Consider the following 24,609-nt stretch of genomic DNA (forward strand, 5'->3'; position numbering starts at 1 on the left):
ATGTACAAATGTGAGTATATACTTACCTATTATTCATTATGTATCATATATCTGATTATAGTATTACAATAGTGATAGCTTCTGATAATGGTGACTATGAGGAGTTTCTGTTCAAGATACTTATATGGTATACATAAAAGGTAATGGGAGCATAAATATGATGAAAGTACTTTATACACGTATATAAAAACATCATGGTGAAACATCATTTTGTACAATTAATCTAACTAAAAAGATATCAACTGTATCTTATTTTGTTTCGCTCCTGGGGCTTAAACTCTGGCCCTGGACTTTATTGCTCAAGACTAGTTAGAATTCTACCACTTCATTTCTGACTTTTTGGTGGTTATCTGGAGGAAAGAGACTCACAGAGGTTTTTTTTTGCCTGGGATGGTTTTGAAGTGTGATCCACATATCTCAGCCTCCTGAGCAGCTAGGATTATAGGCACGAACCACCAGTGCCTGGCTATTCATTGTATCTTAACTATTAACAAGGTCTGTTATTTTTATTTTTCAAGTAAATGAACTGAGACTAAGAAACTTTTTAGTCTCAACAATTGGTTATATGTTTAGAATCCATAATTCATGTCCCTTAAACTTGTATCAACTTGACCAAGGAAAATACCACATAAATGAACATATAGTAATCTGTTTAATAACTTAATATTCAAGCTTATATGTACCACATTTAAGTATAATCTACTAGAATGTGATAAACACTGACAGGATATTCAAAGAACTGCAATGCTCTCTGCTTCCTGACTTTAGATACCATTGTCGTCCCCTTATAGAAATTTTTTTGATAAACTTTTCTCAGAGAATACTGTAAATTCATTTGTTTCTTTTCTTTTTCTTTTTGGTCTGTCATGGGACTTGAACTCTGGGTCTGGGAGCTGTCCCTGAGCTCTTCAGGTCAAGGATAGTATTCTACCACTTTTGAACGACAGTGCCACTTCTCATTTTCTGGGGGTTAATTAAAGAAGAGTCACATGGACTTCTTACCTAGGTTGGCTTCAAATCTTGACCCTCAGATCTCAGCCTCCTAAGTAGCTAGGATTACAATTGTGAATTATTGGTGCCTATCTGGGTCTTTCTCTGACTCTTTTTGTTATATGGTATTGAGGAACTGAACCCAGGGCCTCAGGCATGCTAGGCAAGTACTCTACCATTAGGTCACATTTCCAGCCCCTGGGTTTCTTATTTATTTTCTTTTCTGGGTCATGGGGCTTGATCTCTGGGCCTGGGCTTTGTTCCTGAGCTCTTCAGCTCAAGGCTACTGCCCTACCCTTGAGCCAAGCCCCACTTCCCGTTTTTTTTCTGGAGGTTAATTGGAGCTAAGAGTCTCACGTCCTTCTGTGCCTGGGCTGGCTTTGAACCTTGATCCTCCGATTTCAGCCTCCTGAGTAGCTAGGACTACAGGCCTGAGCCACCGTGCTCAGCTGGGTTTCTTATTTTTAAGATTAAAAAATTTAGTACCCTTCCAATAACTATATCTTTAAAGTAAATTACTAACTGTGCCAATCTGCTTTTATAGTTTTCTGGTCTTTATACTTTGAAAAAATACTTTACATACATATGGTTTTGTAGTATATAGAGCAATATAGAGATTCTGCATTCTAGCTGAGATATAAATGCTTAATTTTTTTTTATAGCCAGGTACTAGTCAGGAGGCTGAGAGCTGAGAAGCCAGGTTTGAAATTAGCCTGAGCAAACAAATCCAAGAGAATTTTATCTCCAAACTACCAGTAAGCAGAGGTGTGGTTCAACTGGTAGAGCACCAGACACGGACATAAAGGCTCTTGAGGATATGACGCCCTAAAATCAAACCCCAGAAATGGGGATAAAAAACTGCCTACAAACAATTCTTTCTCTACTACCATCTCAATATAAATGCTTTACAGGTCCATATTACCTTGTTGTTATGTTCAGGACTTTTAGGTCAATTAAGTTGAAATCTAGCCCTGAAGGGAAAAAAATATATAATACACAGGATGGGTTAGGTTATACCTATAGTCCCAGCCATTTCAATACACATTACATACTTGTGTGTATAATACAATATGGACATATTAGTCTAGCTACAATTTTGTATTTATTTGGCTCCAGTTCATTTTAATCCCGTTACAGTCTATTTTACATTTGTATCACAGAAAATTTCAAAATCATACATTAGTATAATTATAATTCATTATAATGAATTTCCATGTAACATTAAGCCTCATTTCAATAATTCTTAGTCAATACTGTTTTATCAGTACACCCACAGCAACTTCCTCTATTTTCACATCTTGACTCTAGATATATCTGAACACAAATCTCAAACATCATTTCTTTTACAAATATTTCAATAATTGTATTTCAGTAGGGAACCTTTCTAAATACAATCACACTGGTGTCATTATGTCTAAAAAGTAAAATACTTCCTTAATATCCTCAAATATACCATCTGTTTATATTGCTATTATATACATTCTCATCTGCCAAAATATTTTTATAATGTAATTAATCGGCAGCAAGGTAGTTTCCTCTTTTGCCACTAGATGGTAATATTGCATACATTTCAGACTTCTTTAGTTTAAATAAAATGGTTGCTGACAAATAAGAAACATGATCCCATGCTATTTAATACATTCCAAAGTCTATTAAGTGTTTTTTTTGTGAGAAGAGCCATTGTATTGCATTAACATTAACTTTAATTCAATTTATGAGGCAATAGTTGTTCCAAAAATACGTTTTTACAAATTAACATTCTAATACAAAAATATATAGATGTGGTTCCTGTCCCTTAACAGCATACAATCTTTTAAGAAATCGACACAGTAACAATTTCACATATAGCTATAATTGCTATGAAACCAGATGTCAATTTTGAATTATATATATACATTTGTGTATATATGTACATACATGCATATACACATATGGATTTTTTTAAATGCAGAAGACAGGCCAATTCATGATTAAATTCAGACATATCTGAAGTTTCTATATTTCTGATGTGTGATCAACTTGTATTTCACTGCAGAGACTTGTGTGATTTGGCATATACTCTACTCTGGCATGCAGATAGATCTTAGAATAAGGTAAAAATCTCTCTCTCTCCCCACACACATACATTTGTGCCAGTCTTGGGGCTTGAACATAAGGCCCAGGTGCGCTATATCTGAGCTTTTTTTTTTTTTTTTTTTTTGCCAGTCCTGTGCTTGAGCTCAGGGCCTAAGCACTGTCCTTGGACTTTCTCAAGGCTAGAGCTCTACCACTTGAGCCTCAGCACCACTTCCAGCTTTTTTCTATGTATGTGGTACTGAGGAATCGAACCCGGTTCTTTGTGCATGCTAGGCAAGCACTCTACCAGTAGGCCAAACTTCTAGCCCCTATATCTGAGCTTTTTTGCTCAAGGTTATCATTCTATCACTTTAAGCCATATTTCTACTTCTAGCTTTTTAGTGATTAATTGGAGGTAAGATTCTCAAACTTTCCTGGCTGACTGGCTTAGAATGGTAATTCTCAAAATCAGCCTCTTGAATAGCTATGATTGCAGGTGTGAGTTTTAAATTTGTCCAAGTAGTTAAAATCTTTAAGAGCTCTACACTATAAATCATAGATATTCATATATATAACCTAAATATTCATGTATGTGGATATACATACAAATATAAATATATATATATATATATAGCGTATTCAGGCTAGCTCTGGATTCTCTGAAAAAAATATACCATACTGAAGGAGATACAAGAGTATTTTTTTGTGCTTCTTTAAACATGCTATACATAACTTCGTGTGTGTTTGTGTGTATGTGTGTGTGTGATTCACTGGAGATAAGAGTCTCATGAACTTGTTTACCCATGCTGGTTTCAAACCACAATCCTTAGATCTCAGCCTTCTGAGTAGCTAGGATTATAGGCATGAGCCACCTGCTTCCTGCTGACTCTAGTGTTTTTAAGGCAATAGATTACATAGTTTGTGGTATGGAAAAAACATTTGTAATCTACCTATGTTACTACTGGGGAGTTTTAGTAAAGAAATAGAATATTAGAATAGTGAAGAATCAATAAAAAGATGAAGACAGGAATAATCTTATGTAAGAGAAAAAGGTTAGTAGTATGATATTAAATACAAAGAGTAAAAAGAACAAGAGTTATTTCTAGATACACAAAAGCATGGAGAATAACTAGATGAACTAGGAAATGAATAAAGAGTAAGAGTAGAAACCTAACAGAAAGAACAGTCAGGAATTAAGATGTTAAAAAGTAGGCAAGCTGAGAAACACTAAAAAGTAGGAAGCAGACAGGGGTTCACGTTTTTTTTTCTGATAATCTCCAATTCTATAAAAGTATTAAATTCTACAAGAGGCAAATATGACTAAGTTTTAATGTTGATTATTTTATGCAGAGAATATGTTTTCCCCAATGCAGACTGAATATAACTTTTCTTGAATGTTATCACATCTTTTCAGTGCTATTTGGTAAATCTGTCAGGGCCTGAAGGTGGCATAGAAATCATCTTGGATATCTAGGCACTGGTGGCTCTTGTCTGTAATCCTAGTCACCAAAGAGGCTGAGATCTGCTCAAGCAGAAAAGTCCCTGTGAAACTTTTGTCACCAATTAACTACCAGAAAACTGCAGGTGGAGCTATGGCTAAAAATGAGAGAGCACTAGTTTTGAGCAAAATGTTCAGGGGACAGCACTCAGACCCTGAGTTCAAGCCCTACAATGAAAGAAAAAGAGAGAGGGGGGTGAAGAGAGGAAGAGAGGGAGAGAAGGAGAGAAGGAGGGAAGGAGGAAAGCATGGTGTGCGATACCTGTATTTTCCAAATTTACAATTTAAATCCTCACAAGTAATCAGGGATCATATACCTCCAATTGTGGCAAAGTTAGGAATAAGACTTAAGTTCCTGTATCATTTATCACAGCACTTCAGAGTTGATAAGATATAAAGAAGTGGAAAAGGAGAGTGATATTTACTATTTGAGATATATTCTGAAATGTGAGGCTGGTTTCTATGAATGACACAGAAAACCTTGCCTCAGTAGAGTGACAATAAAGATGGTCATCTCTGTTTCTTCCTCTCGTGTTTATCTCTTTCATGTCAGTCTTGGGGTTTGAAACTCTGGGTCCTATCCTTTTTTGCTCAAGGCTAATGCTCTACCACTTGAACCACAGCTCTACTTCTGGCCATTTTGGTGGTTCATTAGAGATAACTGGGCTGGCTTTGAATCTTGATCCTCAGATCTCAGCCTCTTGATTAGCCAGGATTACAGTTGTGAATCACTGGCACCTGGCTGAAACTTACTTTTAAGATTAAAAAGTAACTCAGGTTTCACATTTATCTTGCTTATATGAGCCACTAAAAGAACTCAACACATCTTAAATTTTCAAGAAAGCTCTTTCATATATTCTTTACCATAAATTGTCTTACCTATCCCATTTACAAGAGGATCTGAAAATGGATAAACTATGATTGAAAGTCAGTCTTGATACCTTCATATTAGATGCCTCAGTTTCCAGTTTTGTAAGATGACTGGAATTATCTTCTAGCTCTTGTCGAAGATTTGAGTTCTCCATCTTCAGTGCCTCAACTTGCTTTAACAACTGATCATATGAAGCTGCAGCCATCCTTGGCTACCCTTGGACCTATAAGGTTAAAAAGGATTTTGAAATTCACTACTAAAATATATAGTGGCTGCCTATTTCAAAGAAAGGAATAAAGGAAACAATACTCAAGACATCTGAAACAAGAAAATGTGTTAATGTGCTCATTTGGTTTCAAAGCAATATAATTCAGGCAGCATCTTTCTAAGAGAATGAAATACTGGATCTTAGTTGAAGATAAGTAAGATTGAAACAGAAGAGAGGATTTTAATAGAGATATTTAAGATATTTAAAGAGATTTAAGCAGGTCTTACAGACAAAATTTAAGGAAAGTAATCACCGACAAGGATGTAGTCATGTTAAGAATGTTTATTTTTGGATTTGGGTTGACAGATTTTTAGGACCAGAATATATAGAAGAGATTAGATAGCTCATCATACCTTCCATTTAATGAAAGCTAGTCTTAAACACCATGGTCAAGTAATTCTGAAGACTTTACAAAGTGGTCACAAAGCAAAATATCAGATAAAGACAGTATGTTTGGTAGGATGCAGATAACAGACTATTGAATATGTAGTCTAAGGATCAATTATATTCAAACTCAGGATGAAAAGATAAAATTAAAACAGGATCTCTGGAGTAGACTGGTAAAGAGAAGTGAAGCCAAGCTTGGAAGTTATTTATATGACCTTGAAGAAAGAGAGGAGACAGAGAAGATAGTCATATAACAAGAGGTCCTGGCCATGAAGAATTAGGAGATGTTTTAGGATTTGCCAAGAAAGATTCAGGAGATTCAGATTCACTTTGGTTTACTGTCAAACATATTTTATAATGAATAAAATTAAAAATTTAGAATTCATTTCAGAGTGTATGCCAGAACAGGACTTGAACTCAGGGCTCCAGGTCTCAGGCAGCTTTTTCACTCAGTTGGTACTTGAGTCATGCCTCCTGCCCAGCATTTTGCTGGCTAATTGGAGGTGGAGTCTTGCAGACTTTATTGCCTGGGCTGATTTCAAACTGTGATCTTCAGATCTCAGCCTCCTGAGTAGACAGTTACAGGTGTAAGCAAAAAGTGCCTAGCTGCTTTAAGAAATTCATCTGCTATGTAGTCTACGCTGTCTTTGAATCTATGATCCTCCTGCTTTATTTCTAACTGATGTGTTTATAAGGGGCACATCACCACATCTGGATAAGAATAACTCTTAATTATTTTAAAGTTAAAAGTATCATGTCATTTTTATACAGATAATATTCAAAGATCTTGAGGATCGGAAATGTTGCTTAAGTGGCAGAATAATTTGCCTACAAGCACAAAGGCCTGAATTCAATCCCTAGTACCACAAATAATTTAGGGAATAAACGAATGAATGAAACTTGTGTGATCACATTATGGTTATCATGTCTTATGAAATGGGGAAAACCTGACTTTAAATATACCAGAAGTATAAAAACATCAATTTATTTTCTGTAGTTTTCTACTAAGGATATTCCTCATTATGTAAGTATGGAGTAGGAAAAAAGAAAGCAAACAACTGTTCATTAGACTTTTATCCAAATGCTTACTGAAAAACAAACTTGTAATTATCACAAAATTGTAATAATAACTCAAGGAGGCAGAAATACTTCACACAGGAAAAGATAATTAGGATTAAATGTATAAGGTCCATTATTACTAACTTTGGGGAATTTATCTTTACGAATTATCTTCAGATTTGTTTGTATAGAGTTAAGTGGTCTCTTGATTCATCTGCTTTCCAGGCTTTCTATTGATATATATTCTTTATTATTCGTTTTGTTTTGTGGGTCGTAGGGCTTGAACTTAGGGCCTTGGTGCTGTCTCAAAGCTTTGTTTGCAGCTGGGCACGGTGGCTCAAGCCAATAATCCTAGCTACTCAGGAGGCTGAGATATGAGGACCAAGGTTCAAAGCCAGCCCAGGCACAAAAAGACCTGAGACTTATCTCCAATTAACTACTAGAAAACTGGAAGTGGCGCTGTGGCTCCAGGGGTAGGGTGGTAGCTTTGAGCAGAAGAGCTCAGGGACAATGTCCAAGCCCAGAGTTCAAACTCCACGAGTGATTTAAAAAAAAAAAAAAAAAAAAAAAAAAAAAAAAAAAAAGGGCTTTGCTTGCTTAAGGTTAGTGTGCTCTACTCCTAGAGCTACATCTCTACTTTCAGCTTTTTTGGTGGTTAATGGGAGTTAAGGGTTTTATGAGCTTTCTTCCCTGGCCTAGCTTTAAACTGTGATCTTCAGATCTCAAATTTCTGAGTAGCTAAGATTATAGGTGTGAACCACCAATGCAGGCCTAGAATATTCTTCTTTTAATAGAACTGTTTTTATAGTTTTGGTAAAAAAAAAAAAAAGATAGATATGTCAGCACTTTCAGACTGTCCTAAAATAAGAAACTATAAATAGAGGAAGTGGCACTGTAGATCCACGGTTAGGGTGGTAGCCTTGAGCTGAAGAGCTCAGGGACAGCCTATAGGCAGAGTTCAAGCCCCATGACCAACCAAAAAAAGAAAGAAAAAAGAAAAAAAGAACGAAAGAAAATATTAATAGAGCTGGGCACAGTGGCTCATGCCTGTAATCCTATCTACTCAGGAGGCTGAGATCTGAGTATCAAGGTTCAAAGCCTGCCCTGACACAAAAGGATCTGAGACTCTTAGCTCCAATTAACCTCTGGAAAAAAAATGGAAGTGGGGCTTGGCTTGAAGGTAGGGAGATAGCCTTGAGCTGAAGATAATTCATAAAGATAAATCATAAATCATTCTGTTGTGCCAAGATTGTCCCATGTTCTGGGGATGACCCTCTCTCCCCTTGCTCAGGGCCCATGTACTTGAACCCCAGGTGGCAACAGCTTGATGCTCAGTGGTTAGACACCTGAGTTCTGATTCGACCAGTGGTTTGAGTTACCTAATAGCCAATCAGGTGATTGTAACTATGGAATTCCCCTATAAAAGCTGTGTAAAATCCTTGTTCAGGACCTCTTAACGTTGCCGGCTACGGGTACGCGGAGGTCCAGGTCTAGACTCATAAATGACCCTTGCTTTTTAGCTTTGACTGTGGCCTCTGGTGGTCTTTTCGGGGTTCTTGGAATTTGGGTACAACAATTTATCTGAGCATAAATCATGAAGATAATACAATTTAAGGTAATTAATACAGTATAAGATAATTAATGACTTAGCCAAAATTGACCCCATAAAGAAATAAAAGAGTTCTAACAAGTTTTACAGAGAAAAAAGTTGTACTACTAGAAAATTGATTAGTATTACTTGACATATTAAAATATCTATATAGAAAAAATATCATGCTTGAAATGATAAAAAGACATTTTACAAGTTCAATACCCATTTTTGTTGTAAATACGAAATAAAAAGGAGTATTTTGGGGCTAAGAGCATAGTTGTGGTAGAAAAGACACTTAGTATGTACAAAAGTGCCCAGCACTAACCAACCAAAAAACAAATAAAAATCATGAAAACAGTCTTGAACACATTTAACATGACATAGATTAGTCCTAAAACCAGCATTGTACTTTACACAAAAAAACACTGTATACTGTCCAAATTAAGGAAAGACCCAAATTTAGGGTAAATCTATGACTTACTCTAAAGGGCAAATAGCAGTGGATATTATTGACAGATGAACTAACTACATGCTTTGAATATATTAAAAAATCAATTAAATATTGTTTACTTTACAAGTGTTTTTCAAAACCATTATAGTACAAAGCAAACAGAGGTATTTCCTCTATCTGGGCACTGGTGGCTCATGCCTGTAACTGCAGCTGCTCAGGACACTCAGGAGGCTGAGATCTGTGAGCCATGGTTCAAAGCCAGCCCAGGAAACTCCATGATAATCATCTCCAATTAACTACCAAAAAGCCAGAACTGATAGGGAGCTAGCCTTGAGCAAAATGATCTCAGAGACAGTGCTCAAGCCCTGATTGAGTACAAGCCTCAGGACAGGCACTAAAAAGGAGGAGGAGGAGAAGAAAGAAAAGAAAGAGGAAGAGGAAAAGGAAGAGGAGGAGGAGGAGGGGGAGGAGGAGGGGGAGGGGGGAGGAGGAGGAAACAAGAAGAAACAATAAAAAGAAATATTTTCCCAGTGATTGTATATAGAGATTCCCTTCTCAAATACCTGTTTGTTAAACAAGTCATTTGAAATATGATGTAAAAATCAATGCTAATAAATTCTTTAAATAAAAAAGAAATATTTCCTTTATATTTAGAGACATAGATAGGATAGTAATAGATATAGATTTATAGATATATATTTATAGGCATAGATAGATGAAAAATTCCCATGTGTAAGTAATCCATAAACAAAAAGTACACACACACACGCAAACACACACACACACACACAATTGACTTCAACAAATAAACTTCATCTGTACAAGATTTAGCATCATAAAAATTTCATTTCTCTCTAAATTGGCAGGTTTTATTTCTGTAAAACTAAGTTTTACAGAATCAATAAAAATATTATGTAGGGCCGGGAGTTTGGCCTAGTGGTTAAAGTGCTTGCCTAGCATGCATGAAGACCTGGGTTCGATTCCTCGGTACCACATACATAGAAAAAAGCCGGAAGTGGTGCTGAGGCTCAACTGGTAGAGCTCTAGCCTTGAGAAAGTCCAAGGACAGTGCTCAGGTCCTGTGCTCAAGCCCAGGACTGGCAAAAAAAAAAAAAAAAAATATATATATATATATATATATATATATTATGTAAAGCTTTTTTTTTGTAGGTAGACATTTGAAGAAAACAAAATCCAAACAGATTAACAAAAATAGGATAAAAAGTCACCCTCGGCATCGATCAGAAAGATTGAGTTTGAGGACTGCCAGGACAAAAAGTTAATGAAACCCATCTCTACATGGGTCTCTACATGCTGAGTATACATGACAAGTGTGTAAATAGGAGGTTTGAGGTTCAGGCAAGCCAGGGCTAGCCCAATCAAAAAGGGGTGGGAGTATTACAAGTGTTAAGAGTACCTGCCTAGTAAGCACAAGGCTCTGAGTTAAAACTCAAAAAAAAAAAAAGAGGAAAAAGACGTATCATAGTATGCCTTCTACAAATTAAAATAGTATATAGTTAATCATAGTGTAACGAATGGGTTAAGATCTTCATTCTGTAAACTGTAATTGAGATATTTAAGGTGTCAATACCAGGAAAAGCATGAACACTTCATACTATTTTTTCTATCTTTTGTAAGTCCAATGTTAGCTCAAATGCTGCAATATTAATATAGTAACTACCAGAAACATTACAAATCCATAATTAATGTAAATTTAGTATATGATAAAGATAACAATCTCAAATACCTATGAAAAGATGGAGTTTAAATGAGTGGTGCTGAAACAGATGCCATGAGGAAAAAGAAAAAAAATAAAAGCATCTATTACTCATAGTGTACAATAAGAAAGAGAAAGGACTGAGCCTTAACTTGTGTACATGTTCTACCACTGATCTACATCTCTAAATGTTTAAAACTATTTCATAACAGCTGGATGCCAATGGTTCACACCTATAATCATAACTACTCAGACGGCTGAGATCTGAAAATTGTGGTTCAAAGTCAGTCTGGGCAGAAAGTCTTCCTGAAACTTTTTTTTGGACCACCAACAGATTTTAATTTGAAGTAGGTAAATACATCTCCTGAGACTCTTATCTCCCATTAACTACTACTCGAAAACCAAAAGTGGTGCTGTTGCTCAAAGTGGTAGAACACTAGCGTAGAGCAAGAGCTTAGAGACAGTGCCCAGACCCCAAATTCAAGCCCCACAACAGACAAAAAAAAAAAAAGATAGATAAAAACATTCATTACATTTTAATTGTGGTAACAGGTTTCTTTTTTTTCTTCTAGGTATGTGGTACAGAGGAACGGAACCTGGGTCCTCGTGCATGCTAGGCAAGCACTCTACCACTAGGCCAACTTCCAGCCACAGGGTTTTTTTTTTTTTTTTAAGAATTTATTAACATTGATTTTTACATCATATTTCAAATGACGTGTTTAACAAACAAGTATTCAAGAAAGGAATCTCTCTATATAATCACAGGCACTTAGTTTTTAGAACATAATCAAAATTAGGCTAAGGGTTTGTATATTATAGATACGTATTAATCAATGTAATAAAACCTTACGTCTATAGAGTCATAAGTTTTTATGTCTATGTAGTTGTGTTTATATTTCCCATACCATGCCAGGGATCTTTTTTTTTTTTTTTTTTTTTGCCAGTCCTGGGCTTGAGCTCAGGGCCTGAGCCCTGTCCTTGGACTTTCTCAAGGCTAGCACTCTACCACTTGAGCCTCAGCACCATATCCGGCTTTTGTCTATGTATGTGGTACCAAGGAATCGAACCCGGGTCTTCGTGCATGCTAGGCAAGCACTTTAACCACTAGGCCAAACTCCCGGCCCCGACAGGGATCTTTTTAAAAAGACATTTGAATGGTATACACCTTCTTCTAGTGGTGTGGAACATTATTCTAATTATTTTGTTAACTGGCTATATGGCCCACCTAGATTTCTCCAAATTGAGGATGTCTCTGATTACATTAGAACAGAATGAGTTGTTAGGGTCCTTCAAATGGGAAGGTTGCTATAAGGTACAAAAAACATTTGAAAAATAATGAGGTTCAACCAGTCAAGTGGCTCATTCTTTTAATCCTCATTAATTAGGAGGTAAAGATCTAAGCCAGTCTAGACAGAAAAATTCAGAAAATTTCCTATGAAAAAGTAAAAGCTAAATGTGGTGGTATGTACCTATCATCCTAGCTATTTTGGAAGTAAAAGGAAAAAATTCACGACTGGAGGCATGCCCACCTGGCGAGCACAAAGGTCTGAGGTTCAAACCCCAGTACTGCCAAATAACGTAAGAATAAATAAAATATAATAGAGTAACAGAATGGGCTGGTCCAGGAATCAATGGAAGATCCTATCTAAAAACAAAACAAAACAAAACAAAAAAAACTAAAGCAAAGAGGGGTAGGGGGAGAGGGTATGGGTCAAACAATGATAATGACAACCACCACCACCACCACCACCACAAGATGATGAGAATGGAGATGAAGCTCTGTGGCAAAAGCACTTGCTTACTTAACATGTGCAAGACCTTAGATTCAATTTCCAGCATTTTCCCCTTTTTTTTTGACCAGTCCTGGGGCTTGAACTCAGGGTCTGAGGACTGTTCTTAGGCTTTCTCAAGGCTAGAGCTCTACTACTTGAGCCAAAGTGCCACTTCTGGCTTTTTCTGAGAATGTAGTATGGAGGAATCAAACCTAGGGCTTCGTGCATGCTAGGTAAGCACTCTACCACTAGGCCAAACTCCCGGCCCCCACAAGCATATTTTATTTATTTATTTTTTTTTTTGGCCCCCTTCTCTTTCTGGCCCCGCTCGCTCCGGCCCCGCTCGCTCCTGGCCCCGCTCGCTCCTGGCCCCGCTCGCTCCGGCCACCACTCGGTTGGGCTCCGCCCCACAAGCATATTTTAAATACAGATTTTTTTTTTTAAAGTGCAGGGTGACAACTATTAAAGTCTTATGTATGACATTGCAGGGTGACAACTATTAAAGTCTTATGTATGACATCCATCTTTAATAAAGATAAAAGGACTGATGAAGATTAAAAATTCAAAGAAAAAAGCTATACATAAATAGAAACTGCTTCTAGAAAGATGGTCTGAGGTTTGATAAGGAAATCTTCCTTTTTATTGTCAACCTTTTGTAGAGTTTGAAGATCAAACCAAAAAGTTTTGTTAAGTAGAGAAGGCAGTCAAAAGATACAAAATAAATGAAATTTTAAGGAAGAGAAACTGACCCCAGAAGAGATTTTAAACATCTTTCCAATTCTATATAGTTAAAAGATGAAGTAGTGGCTAGACATTTCCCCCCATCCTCCCAATTCCCAAAACATGGGTGAAATAGTGTCATAGACACTTTTCCCCTTTTTTGGGGGGTGGGGGAGGTCAGTCATGGGGCTTGAACTCAGGGCCTGGGTATGTCCTTGAGCTTTTGTGCTCAAGACTATTCTACCACTCTGAGCCACAGTTCTAGTTCTGGGTTTTTGGTGGTTAATTGGAGATAAGAGTCTCACAGACTTTCCTGCCTGCAGTCTGGCTTCAGACTGCAATCCTCAGATATCAGCCTCCTGAGTAGCAAGGATTATAGGCCATGAGCCACCAGTGCCTAGTTCTCTACCAAATTTTTTAAGGAAAAAATAATTCCAACCTTATAAAATCTTCTTAGAGGAAACCAGAAATAGTCTACAGTGCATTTAATACTGTCAATATAATTGTGATATAAAAGCCAAAAGTTACATGAAAAAACCATTATAGGTTATTATTATATATGAACAAAAAATCAGTAAACAAATATATAATAAAGAAAATACACAGAAATAAGGTGAGTCATTCTTATAACGTGAACATAGCTTAATGTCAGTATCATCACTACATTAAAGAAAAAAGCTACAGGTAAAGAACAAGAATACTGTTTATAAAGTAAGACAGAACTACCAAAAAAGGTATTTAAACTTACAATAAATATTATTTTTATTTATTTTTTTGTAGGTCATGGGCTTGAACTCGACCTGGATGCTGTCCCTGAGCTCTTCAGCTCAAGACTACCACCCTACCCTTGAGTCAAGCTCCACTTCCAGTTTTCTATGTATGTGGTACCGAGGAATCGAACCTGGGTCTTCATGCATGCTAGGCAAGCACTCTACCACTAAGCTAAACTCCCAGCTCCATTTTCAGTTTTCTAGAAGTTAATTGGAGATAAGAGTCTCAGGTCCTTTTGTACCCAGGCTGGCTTTGAACCTTGATCCTCAGATCTCAGCCTCCTGAGTAGCTAGGATTACAGGCATGAGCCACCACGCCTGGCAAATTATTAATATTAAAATGTCAGAAACATTCTCTTTAAAATGAAGAACAGAGATATCCTCTTTAAAGTATCACAACTTTTAAAATTTTTATTATGTGGTGCCATGGAATTGAATGCACAGCCTCTTGCATGCTAGGCAAGCACTCTACCACTAAGCCACAGTCCCAGTTCAATTATCACCGTTTTGATTTACTACAACCCTAGCACTTCTAGAAAACACAGACAAGATTTAAAAATGCAAATAACTGATTAGAAAAGGAACAAAACAAAAATCTTTCTGGTGAATATAATGTAACCCTTCTATTAATTACAATAAAAATATATATAAAAAATCTTTAACAAACACAAAAGCTGAACTTTATCAGATTCCAAACAACTATGCCAATTAAAAATGGTCTTAATTCCAAGTACCTTTATACCTCAGTCATTTTACTTATTTTTTTCTCTTTAATAACTCTCTTTTTCCTTTCTTGGTTTTCCACTGTGGTTAATTGCTTTGACTTTTATTTTATCTTATTTTTTTTGCCAGTCCTGGGGACTGAACTCAGGATCTGAGCACTGTCCTTAGGCTTTTTCAAGGCTAGAGCCCTACCACTTGAGCCACAGCACCACTTCCGGCTTTTCTATATATGTGGTCCCTAGGAATCAAAACTGGGTCTTCGTGCATGCTAGGCAAGCACTCTGCCACTAGGCAAACTCCCAGCCCTGCTTTGACTTTTATCTTTGGCCTTTTCTGAGACCTTAGTCCTATCAATCTCAGCCTCTATGTAGCTAGAAAGACAGGTCTGTGCCAGCACATCCAGCTATGGGTGGAGAAGAGGTTATTATTAATTTTTGGTGCCAGTTCTGGGGCTTGAACTCAAGGCCTAGCATTGCCAGCACTCTACTTCCAGCTTTTTTTTTTTGTCGGTTGTAGGACTTGAACTCTGAGCCTGGGCATTGTCTCTGAGCTCTTCAGCCCAAAGCTGCCACACTACTCCTTCAGTCACAGAGCCACTTCTACTTTCCAGCTTTTTGGTAGTTAACTGGAGATAAGAGACTCATGGACTTTTCTGCCTGGGTTAACTTGGAACTAAGATCCTCAGATCTCAGCCTCCTGAGTAGCTAGGATTATAGATGTGAGCCATTGGTGCCTGGCTGAATACTTGATATTTGACACAGGATCTCAATAGGCTAGTGTATAACTTGAGATCCTCCGGACTCAATCTCTCAAGTGCTAGAATTATAAGTATTACCACATCCAGTTATAATGCAGCTAGCTGTACAGCAACTTGAGAGTGAGTACAAATCAAACAGTAGTCCAAAAAAAGGACACACATCAAAATTCAGATGTTGTGGGGAAATATAATTTTAGGTGAAATATAATACAGAGTAATCAGGGTAACCAGGTAGGTAAAATTGTAAGTATGAATTGAAACAATATGGCTAGATGACTAAACAGTGTAAGGAGGCTATGATTTGAATAGAGTATCCACAGATGCACTGTTATAACAGGCCCAAAAAGTACTAAGGGAAACTGTGTAAATGCTTTGACATCTCTCAACAATTATTATAGACTAAGTAAGAAGTAGCTAATGCACTTTACCTAAGTGATGTGAAAATAAAACCAATAATCTAAATATAGCTAGTAAAAATAAATTATAGCACTATTCAGTGGAAATCTGCCTATCACCTTAAAGAGACATGGCATATATTATACTTTGAACAAATCTGGTAAATGAAAATCTTTCACAAAAGCATTATTTTAAAAAGTAACTTTAAAATGCTTAAGCTTAAAAAAGATAAAGAATTGTGTTGGTATAGCCTTGCAAGAATGTCCATTCTCCCCTAAGCTTATAAATGTGTTGCCTGATTAGGCTACAGAGACTTTGCAGATGTGATTAAGCAAAGATCTCTAAGCAGATTTTCCTGGACTGTGTAGGTGACACCAATGTAAAGGACCTCTTGTTTTTACAAGGAGGCCAATGGGCCAGCTGGAAAAGGTAATGTGATAACAGATGCAGAGGGTCACAGTAGGAGATTTTTGTGTCCTTGGGCTTGAACTCAGAGCCTGGGGCCTGTCCCTGAGCTTCTTTTGCTCAAGGCTACTGCTCTATCTAATACTTGAACCACAGCTCCACTTCCAGCTTCTTTTGTGGTTAAAGAGTCTCATAGATATTTCTGGCCAGGCTAGCTTCGAACTGAAACCCTCAGATCTCAGTCTCTAGAGTAACTACTAGAATTACAGGCATGAGTCACTAGTGCCAGCTTTAGGAGAGATTTTTGTATGCTGCTGGCACTGAAGATGAAGAAACCCAGAAGGATTCTAGAAGCTAGAAAAAGAAAAATGTAGATTATTTCTGTAATCTTTATGGGAAAGGTTACTGATAACTGAATTTTGGTTTAGTGAAAACCATTTTGAACTTCTTACCTCCAGGAATGAAGACAGTGCATTCGTTTTTATTTAAATCATAAAATTTGTGGTCACTTGTTGTAACATTGAAAGAAAATGCAGGGCCGGGAGTTTGGCCTAGTGGTTAAAGTGCTTGGCTAGCATGCACAAAGACCCGGGTTCGATTCCTCGGTACCACATACATAGAAAAAAGCCGGAAGTGGTGCTCAGGCTCAAGTGGTAGAGCTCTAGCCTTGAGAAAGTCCAAGGACAGTGCTCAGGCCTGAGCTCAAGCCCAGGACTGGCAAAAAAAAAAAAAAAAAAAAAGAAAATGCAATGCCAACACAAGGATCCCTGTGTTACGACTAAATTCCAGGGGCATCTTATTGGTCTATAAGGTAATCTTACAATTTTATCTACAAAGTTTTTCATTCTATTCCTGTAAGAGGTGGAACATTCTTCATCTCTTTTTTGGCCCAGATCTGGTAACTCCAAATGAAGATAATATGGTAGAAATGACAGACAAGTTCATAAATGGTTTCTTTCTAGTTCTTGTTGTGTTGCATAGGAGAAGAAGGCTGCCAAGCATGTCAGGAAAACATTCATGTGGCCCTACTGAGAAAACCAGAGGCCCAAATAGTAGGGAACTAAAGCCTCTTGTTGTAAGCAAGGAAGAAACCCTGACGCTGTCAATGAGCCATCATGGAAACAGATCCTCTCGTCTAATCAATATTTCAGATGACTGCAGCCCTGGCTCACATCTTGACTGCAACTTCGTGGGAGATCATGAGTTAGACAACTCAACTAAGATACTCCTAAATTCCTGCCTCAAAGGAACTCTGAAATAATGTTTATTGTAATAGCATACTTCATAGCTGTATTAACACTATAAACTCCAAGTTAAAAACAGACTTAGATATATTCACAAAAAAAGTAAAAAAGGAACAGTTCATATACACCTGTGTTTATAGCAGCATTAGTTATGAAAGACAAAAGGTGGAAGCATCCCAAGTACATACATTAGTAGAGGAATGAAAACATAAAATGTTATACACAAGTAACAGAATATTAGTCAGCCTTGAAAAGGAAATTCATATACACTACAAAACGAATGAACCTTGAAGATGCGATGCTGTCAAATATGCCAGCATAAAAGGACCAACATTATATGAATCTTATTTGAACTTCCTAGAACTGCCAAATTCATAGAGATCGAAAGTGTGGCTGCCTCCCATAAGGAAAGGGGGAAACTAGGAGTTAGTGTTCTTGTCATTCAAACTGTGGGACATAAAAAAGCCCTGGAGATGGATGGTGATTATAGCTGCATAATATAAATGTACAGTTAGTTACATATAGTTATGGTGGTGACTTTTATATTTTATCACAATAAAATATTTTTAAAAGAAAATACAAAAGTGATGTAAGTGGGGCTGGGAGCATGGCCTAGTAGTAGAGTAATTGCCCAGTATGCATGAAGCCCTGGGTTCGATTCCTCAGTACCACATACACAGAAAAAGCTAGAAATGGTGCTATGGCTCCAATGGTAGAGCTCTAGCCTTGAGAAAGCCCAAGGACAGTGCTCAGGCCTTGAGTTCAAGCCCCACAACAACAAAAAATGAGGTAAATATCTGACAAAAAAATTTTCATGCCTGCAATCTTTCTCAGAAACCTGAGATCAGACTCGCTAGTCCAAGCTGGAACAAAGTTCACAAAACACCATCTCAACCAATTAAAGCTATGCTTAGTGGTTCAAGCCTGTTATCCCAACTACATGAGAAACATAAATAGGGAGATCATAGTCCACATCAGCCTAAGCAAAAGGTGAGAGCCTATTCGGGAAATAACAAAAGGAAGTAAGTGGTAGAGAGCCTGCTTATCAAGCACAAAGCCTTGACTTCAAACCCTAGTACCACACATTTACAAAAAAAAAAAAACATTCTAGGGCAGTGGGTTGTGGATCAGTGGCAGAGACTTATTATGTAGTGTGTACAAGGATCTGGGTTCAATCTCCAGAATTGCTAAAGAGAATCCAATTAAATTAAATCCAACAATAAGCTAATAAGCAAAATCCACATCTGAATGAATGCCTACAAGGTGAGAAGGATATAAGAATAAAGGAGAGGATTTCTGTATAATTTACAAAAAACAACTTTTGAAAATAAATAAGAAATAATAAACATAAAATGTTATCTTTATCAAAGCAAGAATTAGTAGACCTACCCTTATAATAGTTAATAATATATAGATGAAACACCACATTTTTAAGTAACTATTAGACTTAAAAGATGTAGCTGGGTGCCAGTGGCTCATGGCTGTAATTCTAGCTACTCAGGAGGCTAAGATCTGAGAATTTTGGTTCAAAGCTGGACTGAGCAGGAAAGTCTATGAGATTCTTATCTTCAATAAACTACTCAGAAAAAGCCAGAAGTAGCACTGTGGCTCAAGTGATAGAGCACTAGTCTTGAACACAAAGAGGCTCAGGGACAATGCCCAGGCCCTGAGTTCAAGCCCTAGAACTGGCCAAAAAAAAAAAAAAAAAAAAAAAAAATTTTTTTTACATGGTTCTACCTGAGTTTCTCAGATATCATATATCACTTTTATTCTTCATCAACTTTCACAGATTTGGCATTTGATAGGTAGTTCAGAAAATAAGTAGTGAATGCAATTTTCTAAGTATTCACCTTTTCTAAATTATAATGTTCTACCCCATCTTACTACTGGTTCAGATGGTTTTACTTGGATTCTAATTTTTAAAATGGTGGTGAGAAGGACCAAAATTGAAGAAAAAAATTAAGCACATAAAAATGTAAATTACATGAAATTAAGGATGGGGAAGGTACATTCTTGTAATTCCAATTATTCAAGAGGCAAAGGCAGGAGAACTGTGGTTCAAGGCCAACCTGAGCAAGCCCTATCTCAAAAATAAGTTTGGTATGGTAAGACAAACCCCACAGATACATCCAGCTATTTGGGAGTGGAAGTAGGAGTATCTTGGCCCAGACCCTCTTTGGCAAAAGTACAAGATTATATCTGAAAAGTCAAACAAAACATTTAGTACAAGATTATATCTGAAAAAAACAAACAAAATGCCTAAATGCCAAAGGACTAAGAATATGGCTCAAGTAGCAAAAGGACTGGGAATATGGCTCAAATAGTAGAGCATTAGATAGCAAGCACAAAGTCTGGAATTCTAACCCAGTACTTCCAAAAGAAAAAAGGAACAAAAAAAAAAAAAAAAAAAGGAAAAGAAAAAAAAGGAACAAAATGGCAAAAAATAAAGAATTTCAAAGACCAATAAAGCCACCAACTCTGTCACATATATTTTATTCTACGGAAAAATTAAACTTTTTAAAGATTTGGTTCTTCTTTACTTTGGAAAAAAATTTAGATCTAACATTACAGGATTAATAAATCTTTAAAAATGTATTCATGAATGTCATTGTGAAAACTGCTGCCTCATTTGCTTAGCTACCAAGTATTTTATAAAGCATTTTTATATTGTAGTTAAAAACCCATAATTATCAACTTCGTATTCATTTGAATGATGTCAGCAACTTTTTTTCAAATGATTTTTGTTGCATATATTTTATATGCTATATACTAAAAGGCATTATAAAAGTTTTATAAAATTAAAACAAGATTTAAGCTCTTCACATCCTTTTGTAATATGTGACCTTGGATAAAGTCACAGAATACTGAAGAGAACTCTAAGATGTCAAATGAAAATAATGATACACTAACTTAATTTAATGTAAAAGAATTTTATAAATGCCAAAAATTAGGATTCAAAGGACTGAATGCCAGCTATTATAGTACAAATTTCAATATATCTTTAATAATAGCACATTTCTACCAGATTTTAAAGACATAATTGACAGCTGTCTACTTAATCTACAACTAAGTCATTTTTAAGTAGAAATAATTAAATTTTTTTCATATCCAATTTCTTATCTTAAAAAATTATTGAAATCAAATGATAAGTTCTCTTTGCACTATTACACAAACACTATTTAAGATGCTTGTCACTGATCCTGGAGGGCTTTACAACGAAGCCACTGTCATTATAGGTCAGGGAGGGAGGGAGGTGTGGTAGATAGGCTACCATAAATATGCATAAAACAAGACATTAAAATTATGTTCAGCCTGAAAACACACATTTTTAAATGTTCAAGTAAAGGCCCAAATAAGTGCAATGACAAACACTTCATATCAAATATACTTAGTTAACAAATATAATCTTAAACATCAGGTCTATGAAAAATTTATCACAAAAATTTTCACAAAAAATTAGAGTAATTTATATTATGAAGTGATTTGCTCATGAACGATCTAATGGCAATAAAAGCTACACAGGAAAAGACTCACAGTTTCATACATAATTTATTAAGATTTCCTATAGGATTTGTGTTAAATCAAAGAACTCAAGCATGAGCATCTCTTTCGTAATAAAAAAAAAAATCAAAGTGTCTGATGCATTCCACGGTCTAAATATCCATAGCCTATTTTTCCTACTAGAAAAAAACATTTTTTCTCCTTTCAGACTACAATTATAAACTTGAGGCTTCTCATAAATGGACTTGTACCCCTAGCATTTACTTCAAGGTTTCTTATTCCTCTGCAGATGTCCTTTCAGCCTGGCACAGAGAGAAAAGCACTGCTGCAGTTATCTGCAAGAAGCCACTACCACTGCGGTTTGTAACTAACAAAGACATCCGTATCCTTTCCACACCCTATTTCGCCGGGAGTTTTCTTAGATGTTTTACAAAAGCAGGCACATTACTAGTGACCGGTATTTCACCAATCAACCAAAACATCACTCAAGCTCTGTAGTACCTGCCTCCTTTCCCTCCTACCCCAGTAGCCTTTTAGCCATTAGAAGAGCTGCTTTGTATTCCCCCTTTTGGCTACCAAGGCATGTGTCCTGGTGGTCAGGGAGGAAAAGCAGCCTTTGAATGGGCTAGAGCTTTTGCTCCTCGCCATGAATATCCTCCATTCTTTGTTGTCCTCTACTGGTTTCCTTAGATACTGTTATTCTACTTCACTGTCAACAGGCATTATAAAAACAAAACCCCTGCTAGCTTTAGAGCCAGCTTATGGCTTCCCTCTAACACTTCTACCCCTCCCCCTTTCTTCCTCTTCTGTCAAAAACCCTGAATCTGAAGCACAGGAAATCTATCTCCTGTGCTGCAGTGGGGGTGGGGGACAGGAGAGGGACTACGCCCCTGCCTCTTTGGCTTGGCAAGTGGTAGTGGTCCCCGTGCCAAGCAAAGGCCACTAGCTTAAGACAATCCATGGAAAATTGCCTCCTCCCTCCTCTTGAAGCAAGCCTGGTTATCACTGCTCCGGCACTTACCCCATTTCCGAGCCCCGCAGCACCTCCATTCCGTCTCCAGTGACACCCCAGCGGGCTGCGCCAATACAACCACATGTCGGTCACGTGTGCCCACGTCTAGCCAATCTGTGGGCTTGCTTACCAGAATGGGGAGTGCCTCGGTCCACATCCAGTGTATTACACAGCTGCTTCAAGCTCAGCTTCTCGACCCCATCTCCCCTCCCCACCACACACACATACACCCGTCACAGCAGGACACAAGAGACCTGTCGGGCCCAACTGTCAACCTAGGACCTCGTCTGGCTATGAGCCTACCCAGGACAAGCCCAGGAATCCGATAGTCACTGGCCTGCACAATAGAGTGAGGTGAGTGAGGTCCGGGGGTCAACTACCATCAGATGTCGGAGGCAAGCAGAACAACAATAAATTAAATCTCATCCAGTTCTGATCTGCATGTTTGTGACAAAGAAAATCACAATTCTATTAAGTGTATCCACTCCAATTATGTGTGAATTTAAAAGACATGATAGCAGCACAGTACAGTGATCAAGACCAGAATCTTGCCACTCTAGCTGCTTAGCTTTAGTCACTTAACCTAATCCTACTTCAATGTTACCCTTTATAAAATGAAAATAGAAGTACAAAGTAAAGGAATTAATATAAATGTACAATATTTAGAGCAGCTCTTGATATATAAATTTGAGGCTTAATTTATTAGCATACATTAGTTGCTTAAGGTGACTTTTTCATACATATAATGTATTCTGATCTTTACTTGCTCCACATCCACTCTCCCTTCTTAAAATAATTTCATCTGGTTTAATTGTTCTATTAAATTTACTACTTTAGTGCAAACTATATTTCATTTAAATCTAACTACATGAAGTTTAAATGATTAATTTTATGAATTAGGACAAGATCTAAACTCACAAGAATATACAGTTTGATCTTAATTGTTTAAAAATGGGGACGAGGCTGGGAGTTTGGCCTACTGGTTAAAGTTCTTGTCTCGCATGCATGAAGACCCGGGTTCGATTCCTTGGTACCACATACATAGAAAAAAGCTGGAAGTGGTGCTGAGGCTCAAGTGGTAGAGCTCTAGCCTTGAGAAAGTCCAAGGACAGTGCTCAGGCCCTGAGCTCAAGCCCAGGACTGGCAAAAAAGAAAAATAAAAAAATAAAAAAAATAAAAATGGGGACGAGCAATTTCCATTATTTATAATCTAAGAATACTAAAGATCAGCATGTAAATAAAATATACTTATTAAAATCTTCTGATATTTTTCAAACTAACAGTATAACAAGAAGCATAATATGAATAGTATGTTAAGAGGTAGTTCAATTTTATTAAACATTACATATATTAAGCCAGGCATTGTGGTACATACCTATAATACCAGAATTTGGGAGAATGAGGCAGGAGGATCACAAGTTCAAGATTATTTTGGCCTATATAGTTAGTTCTAGAAGGGCTTAAGCTAGATAGCCAAACTTTGTCATCAAACAAAAAATAGGTACATGAAAAATAAAAGACATGTCAAAATAATTCAGAGGTTCTCTTTTGGAAAGTATGATTATGGAGTGTTATCTACTTTTCTTTGTACTCTGGATTTTTTTCTTCTTTATAAATCTCTAATATATGCATACACAAACACATTCCCTCCCTAATATATCTGATGAATGAACAAATCCATGATTCTCAGTCACACCACTATAATTAGACTTAAGTGCTTAAAATTATATTCAGAAAATAAACTTTCCTTTCATTTTTGGGGGGGATGAAAATGGGTCTGGGATTTGAATTCAAGAGCCTTGAGCTTACTAGGCATGTGCTCTACCAATGACCTCTGCCTCCAGCCCAGCCCTGATTTGTTTTGTTTTCTGCTGCCAGTCCTGGCGTTGAACTCAGGGCCTGGTCTCTGTTCCTGAGCTTTTATGCTCAAAGCTAACACTCTACCACCTGATCCACAGCTCTACTTCTGTTTTTCTTTCGTGCTTAACTGGACATGAGTCTTATGGACTTTCCTTTCCTAGCTGGCTTTGAACTGAGATCCTCAGATCTCAGCCTACTGAGCAGCTACGTTTATAGGCATAAGCCATAGGTACCTAGCCTCCCCCCTCCCCCCTTTTTTTTATACTGGTCCCCCCCCCTTTTTTTTTTTAAATTAAAGAGCTGAGGACCAAACTCAAGGCCTAGCACTTGCTAGGCAACTGCTCTCCCACTGAGCTAAATCCCCAACCTCTACACTGGTCAATATGAGATAGGCTCTCATTTTTTACCCAGGTTCACACCTAGATAATTCTATTTTACCTTCCTGTCACAGCATGGTGCCCAGCTTCTTTCACTGCAATAGTTTCACAAATTTATTAGCCTGGGCTGGGCTAGCACTGCAATCTTTTAAATTTAATCAGGTGCACACCACTGTGCTAGCTAC

The 24,609-nt window shown here is 37.1% G+C and overlaps 1 protein-coding gene across 9 annotated transcripts in view; it reads right to left on the reverse strand.

Moving 5' to 3' along the window:
- Apc (APC regulator of Wnt signaling pathway) overlaps positions 1-24,609 on the reverse strand; it is a 91,875-nt gene that overhangs the window by 52,790 nt on the left and 14,476 nt on the right. For 4 of the 9 annotated variants that reach the window (XM_090331495.1, XM_090331493.1, XM_090331491.1 and 1 more), the window contains exons 1-2: positions 22,197-22,231; positions 5,485-5,637 (exon numbers count right to left, since the gene is read on the reverse strand). The exons of 4 other annotated variants lie outside the window; for them this stretch is intronic. In XM_090331495.1, the coding sequence (XP_090187621.1) occupies positions 5,485-5,619 (135 nt within the window). In that variant the 5' untranslated portion in view covers positions 5,620-5,637; positions 22,197-22,231. Of the gene's footprint in view, positions 1-5,484; positions 5,638-22,196; positions 22,232-24,609 lie in introns of those variants that run through there. One more of the 9 variants, XM_090331488.1, reaches the window with a different exon arrangement.

The sequence above is a fragment of the Megascapheus bottae genome, chromosome 4 (genome assembly GCF_031878675.1).
Source record: "Megascapheus bottae isolate mThoBot1 chromosome 4, mThoBot2.hap1, whole genome shotgun sequence".
NCBI classification, from domain to species: Eukaryota; Metazoa; Chordata; class Mammalia; order Rodentia; family Geomyidae; genus Megascapheus; species Megascapheus bottae.